Raw genomic sequence first — 6,373 nt, 5'->3', positions numbered from 1 at the left:
TGGAGGATTCATTCTTTTGCATGTAAGAAAAATGAAAACAAAATGCTAATGTATCACACAAATGTTTATTAATTAAATGTTTTTAAGTTATAAGATTTTAATTATGAATGAAAACATTTCTAGAAAAAATTACACATTTTGTATTAATGATTATAACTGGTTTAAGGCACATAGTGCAAAATACTTCATTTCTGATACAGAGATCCCTAAATGTTTATCTATCCACACTGGCACAAAATTGCCTTAGTACCTTATAATGGTACAATATATGTTTGGGAAAAAAGTGGGGGAAAATAAATAATAATAAATGTTTGGGAAAAAAACTTTGTGGGTGAAACTAGTACACTACTATTTACTGGCAAAAATGTATTAGTAGGTTCATTTTTTGGCTTACAGAGTCAGTTGCCATAGAAAAATATTGTCTGTGATTCTTTTAAAATCATGTTATACAGTACACAAATTATTCACCTGAAAAAAATCTCTAAATACCTGAGAATTTGCCCATGAATAGTTAACTTTTATATACTATGTTTTATGTTTTGGCGTTGGAGCCTCAAATATAAAATCACTTGAACATCTTGAATAAAATGTTTGCATATATAAACATAATTTTGTTTACCAAAATGGAATTTCCAAAATTTCAATTATTCTTATTTCTCTATTTGGTTAATAAAATACAGTATATAACTTAGAGAAAATAGATTTTTAAGAGTAAATATATATATATGAGTTATTGAGACAGAATATAAACATTACAAAAACAACATATTGCTCTTATACGTATAATCAAATTAGAGGTAGGTGTTTTAAGTAAAATTCTACTATATCATATCTTCCGTTATACCCACAAATTTTCATATTTAGTATTTAACCCAAGCATACATCTTTAATATAAAAGTGTACTGCATTTCTAGAATGATCTTTCTTATTTGAAGCACCATAACCCACAATTAAAAATTAAAGGAAATATAAAACAAGGTATCTAAGCTGTATCAGTAGAAAGTATAATGGCTATGTACTTTGTGATGTGACTATGGATTTGCTATTCACCTGACAGATTTAATAATATTTATAGTTGTTTTAAATGGATTCATTTTCCTAATTTTTACTTGCTCCATTTTAACAAGTAGAATAAACATTTCATTGTACAGTTCAGTACTGAGTAGAGATTTATATTTGCGATTACAAGTATACTATAACTGTGATTCAGTCCAAGCTGTTTGTTAACAGCAATATTATCTTGGTATAATTCATTCAAATGTCTCAGTATACTCTACCATAAATTATTGTGTCCTTTTAAAAAGATTTTGATTAAAATCATATATTTGTTAAGCTTATTTTGAAGGCTTTGGAAAAATTAAGCAGTGATTTGATTCCCTGATGAGCACCCTGGGAAAAAAAGGAAAGAAAAAGGCACAGACGTTTTGGACGTCAAAATCTCAGGAAGGGAAGAGTAAAGAAATGAGCACCGGTTATTCTCAGACAGTCCAGAGGATATCTCATACTTCCCACTTCTGAGTGTTCATATCACTTGAATCGGGAGACCAGTAGTCATGTGAGGAATACACTTTCCACAGAACCCTCCACATCTCCCGTAGACTTTGGTTCCGTCCTGAAAACAGGAAGAGGCAGAAATATAGGAGAATCGCACACAAGCTGGTATCTGCACACACAGGCAGAAAAAGCAAGTGCTTTGAATCATGAGGATGAAATCATTAGCCGAAGTTTCCTATAACAATTACATATGAGGTCAAAGATCATACTACTTCAGGCTTAGTTGAAATTTGTGGTCATGGGAATTGGATACTCTGAGATTCATATTAGCCATTTGATCATAAACCACGCTATAATTTAGACAATTCATCTCAATCCACATATTTTTTATTGAGATGTCTATGTGCTTCAGTGAGCTTGTTAAAACCCCTCCCAGTTTGCTGCTCAATATTTACATGATTTTATATAAGATTCTCATGGGCTAAATAAAAAATATATTATACAAACTTGACCTAACTGACTATGAGTCATATTCTCCCCCATTAACCTAAGCATCTCATAGAAGTATTACAAATGCAGTTAGAAGTATAGAGTGAGAAGGTGATAAAATGGATAAAACTGGACTAAAAGCAGTAATTATAAATTAGAAAAGGACTAAAAAGGGAGATTCTTCTCTCTCTCTCTCTCTCTCTCTCTCTCTCTCTCTTTCTCTCTCTCTCTTGCCTTAAGAAAAGCAAAGCCATTCACTGAGAAACAAGTAGACTGGCAAAAAGTGTGTGACATGTTCTCTCTAGACTGCTTTCCATCTTTGGTCCAAAAGTCCGAAGACTGAAGACATTTTGATTGGACGAGGCAAAAATAGTTTGAGCTCCTACATGAGTTTCTGGAGAAAATAAGGGTTGTTTATTTGTTCTGTTTTGGGGGAGGTTTGCTTTCTTTTGTTTTTTGTGGTAAGAGGGAGGGCAGAGAAGGAAACTTTGAGTTCCTAGAACAGTTTGGGGTAAAGAATGTTTTGAGATCAGGGGCTTTTTAAGTTGTCTTTTCTTTCGGAAGCTTTTTAACTCTCAAGAATCTAGGTAAATAGAGAAGAAGGGAATGGCAGTAAAAATTCCCATTTATATACATTCCTATTCCCGGATTGTTTAAGTAAAAAGCTAATCTTGATAAAATGTCCTGGCAAATGAAAAGACGTTTGCACTTCCATAGGTATCGTGGGTCCACCATAGCAGCTTCACAGGCCTCAGGTTTCAGGAACGCTTTCATGTGCAACATTTTTGATCTGAGATAGAAATCCTCAGTCAACTGAATAATTAAGCTTTAGAAGCAAAAGGAATGACTGTACTAAATATTCATACCTACTGGTGACCTCTTTACAATTAACCAAAAGACATCTAAAATCTGGGTAAATAAGGTCAAAATATTCTATTGAGCTCCTTGCACTGAGAACTGCTCAGAATATACCTCAAGTAATTCATTTATTCCCATTTGTTCTACCAAAAGGGATTGGACCTAAATATGCCAAATAAACATTTTAAAACAGCTGTTTGTTCTAAAAGCCTACCTCTGACCCAAACGACAGGAATAATAAAAATTTAAATTATTTAATTATCAACTAAAACTCAGTTTCATCGTCTTCAGAAATAGAATGTCTTAGTGTCTAAGAAAATTAGAAAATTGAATTTCACTTACAAGTAATAGTGATACAAGCAGAATAACAAAAGTAACTTTTATCAAAAGAAAGAAAAGCCATAAAATCGGATGGGCAGAGGCTGTTGATGGTGCTGACTTATGAGCAACACAAGTGAAGACACTTACAACATAGATCCTGATTCACTATAGATAGAGTTCTGCTGTCTGAGACATGGTAACTGTAAGTAAAAGGAGTTCATATGCTCGTAAAGCGTATGTGCCAGTGCACTGTATGAGCAAATTAAATGTGTCCTACATGCAATACGTGTGCTACAGGTAAAAGCCAAGTACAATGTTACCTACAGGCAGAGGAAAATATGCATACATCCATAAAAATAGTCCTAATTCTTATAGAAACTATAAAGAATAGATGTTAAATGACAAATGGCTTTAGGACCACCACCCCACCACTACATCAAAGCAGTGAGGTAAATAAACCAAAAATCTACTCCTCACATTGAAATATTAAAACTACCACATCTTCAATAATTCAAGTATAGCTGATAGCACTACCTCTTTTTGAAGTACTGGCATTTCAAGTCCTTAGCCCCAGACTTGAGCTAGATAAGATCTATATGCCCTGACACTTGATATCTCAGGATCGGGTATCTGTAGCCTATACATGAACTTATATGCAGATAAAAACACACATGTATATTAATAAAAATGAACCCAGTTTTGTTATTTCATAAATTAATATTACACCCCATTACATGTAACATGCCTCATAGATGCAATACCTCATTAGCCATTGACTTCATAGCTCTGAATCTAAATCTAAGGCACAGGACCTTTTGTGCTAGTTCATAGCACAGAAGTGTTTCAAACAGGCATCGTGCTCCAGCAGGACTTACTTGTGATCTGTGGATGACGACGGAGGCGTAACTGCCCTGAGCAAGCCACTTTGCTGTGCTGGATATCTTCATCCCAGTTCCTGCCAAGTTAATGCTGAACTGTCCCTGGATTGTAAACAAAACAAAATAGGCAGAATTAATAAAATATTTCAGAATGCTTGTGGAGGTGCCTGGGTGGCTCAGCTGGTTAAGCATTCAATTCTTGGTTTCGGCTCAGGTCATGATCTCTTGGCTTGTGAGTTTGAGCCCCCATCTGGCTCCATGCGGACAGTGGAACCTGCTTGGGATTCCCTCGCTCCCTTGCTTTCTGCCCTCCCCCACTCTTTGCCGGAGTCCAGCTTCAGCAGGTCCAGGGTTTCCTGAAGGATGGACGGTGTCAGTGAGAGAGAGTGAGAGAGCCTTGAGTTTCTTTGTGATCACCAGGCAGGCATCTGTGCACTGATGGGAGAGTCAGCTTTATTTATGGAAAAAAAGGTATGGGGCACAAAACAGAAGTGGCAATTGGCTTAGACAATGATTTCTGATGACAAATTCTTTGGTATGTAAAAATTTCCCAGAACATAGACTGGGAGAAGACTCATGCATAATCTTTATCAATAGTGATTGATGTAGGTGACTTAGATGCTTATCATAGGGGAAGGATGGTATCTTTAGCATTCCAATACAAGGCCATGTTTTTAGCATAGCAAAGGCAAGAGTTAATTCTTTGTGAGCAGAGGTCAATAGCCTGTTTTCTTGAAGGGCAAAAAACAGGTTTCTCAGGAAATGTAATATTTGCACTCATAAACACAAAAGAAGAAATTCCTATAATAAGTTCCTTCACAAGGTACAATTAGCATATTTTTAGGATAAGGGGGCAAGTCACTCCTGATACCAGTCAACAAGGTGCCTTGGGGGTCAGTGCTCAAGCAAAGATAATTGAGTTGGGGGGTAGACATCAGTAGTCATCTGACGGTGGGAGGCCTTGCTAACCTGTCTTACTTCACAAGGAGTTCTTCTCAACTTAGTGACTTCAGAAAATGACTTCCAACAACTCTAACTCTCTCTCTGTCTCAAAATCAATAAATAAGCATTTTAAAATGTTATTTTAAAAAAAGGAACGCTTGGGGAACCTGAGTGGCTCAGTCTGTTAAGCATCCGACTTGGCTCAGGTCATGATCTCGCACTCTGTGAGTTTAAGTCCCGTGTCAGGCTCTGTGGTGACAGCTCAGAGCCTAGAGCCCGCTTCAGATTCTGTGTCTCCTTTTCGCTCTGCCCCTCCCCTGCTTGCACTCTGTCTCTCTCAAAAATAAACATTAAAAATAAAAACTTTTAAAAAAAGAATGCTCTTAGATAAAAACACCTTATTTAAGACCTCAAATTGTTTTTCAAGGGTCTTTCTTTTAAAAATGAAAGAATATTGATATAATCTTACCATAAAGGAAATGAACCAACTAAAGTTTTTAAAAACTTGGTTACAAATAAATCTTCTTAACATGAGACATCTGAATCAATACCATATAATGAATGTTATTTGTGCAAAAGTAATTCTGCCCAGCCCTAGGACTCCATGGCTTGATAACTAAACTAGCATCCATGCAGCAATGGGCAGGTCCTAACAGCTGGGGTGTTCACAGGGACTAAAGCCAGACTTTCACCTTCCTCCAATTTCTATTTTTGACCTCTTCTTGTTAACTTCCCTGATGAATTATACCTGTTTAATGTATTTTCTGGACTCTTGTGTTAATGTGCCTTTCTCATAAAAATATTACTTCTTAACTTCCTACGCAAAACTACTCAGTGTAATATTATTGTTCTAGCTATTACATCCTTTTTAAAGTGCCCAATAGTGTATGAAGCCATACGATTTACACACATGGTCTGTGAGCCCCCTAGTGGCATTATGCTCTAATTCTTTTCAAGACCCAAGGACCATTTTCATGTCAAAATATTTCAGACTATCTCTGAATAATGTGGTGAAGAATCTGGAAATGGCCCTCAGTCCACAGCCAGCAAGAAAGAGCACCTCAACCAAACAAGTACAAGAAACTGAACTCTGCCAACAGAACAGACCTTGATTTTAGCTCAGTGAAACTGGTGTCAGATTTCTGATCTACAGTACTGAAAAATACTGAATTTGTGGTAAGCTGCTAAATGCACAGTAATTTGTTATAGTAACAATAGAAAACAAATATACCCAACAAAGAGGGACTAAGGAGTTAATATAAACCAATAGCTTATTATATATGCATTAAATATTCAAAATTATTTATGATTTTTAACCCACAAATGGATATCCTTCCCAAGGCCAAGAAAGACTAAAATGAACCAAATATACTTCCACTTAAAACAAGTAA

General features: G+C 35.7%; 1 protein-coding gene across 1 annotated transcript in view; it reads right to left on the bottom strand.

Annotated features, from left to right (window-relative positions):
* Positions 1-776: 776 nt before the first annotated feature.
* ADAMTS20 (ADAM metallopeptidase with thrombospondin type 1 motif 20) overlaps positions 777-6,373 on the bottom strand; it is a 169,938-nt gene continuing 164,341 nt past the window's right edge. Inside the window, exons 38-39 of the mRNA XM_029954152.1 lie at positions 4,038-4,142; positions 777-1,612 (exon numbers count right to left, since the gene is read on the bottom strand). Of these exons, the coding sequence (XP_029810012.1) occupies positions 1,523-1,612; positions 4,038-4,142 (195 nt within the window). The 3' untranslated portion in view covers positions 777-1,522. The remainder of the gene's footprint in view (positions 1,613-4,037; positions 4,143-6,373) is intronic.

The sequence above is a fragment of the Suricata suricatta genome, chromosome 10 (assembly GCF_006229205.1).
Source record: "Suricata suricatta isolate VVHF042 chromosome 10, meerkat_22Aug2017_6uvM2_HiC, whole genome shotgun sequence".
In the NCBI taxonomy this organism is placed as follows: Eukaryota; Metazoa; Chordata; class Mammalia; order Carnivora; family Herpestidae; genus Suricata; species Suricata suricatta.
The sequence above is the reverse complement of the archived record's forward strand: the minus strand, read 5'-3'. Positions and strand labels throughout refer to the sequence as shown.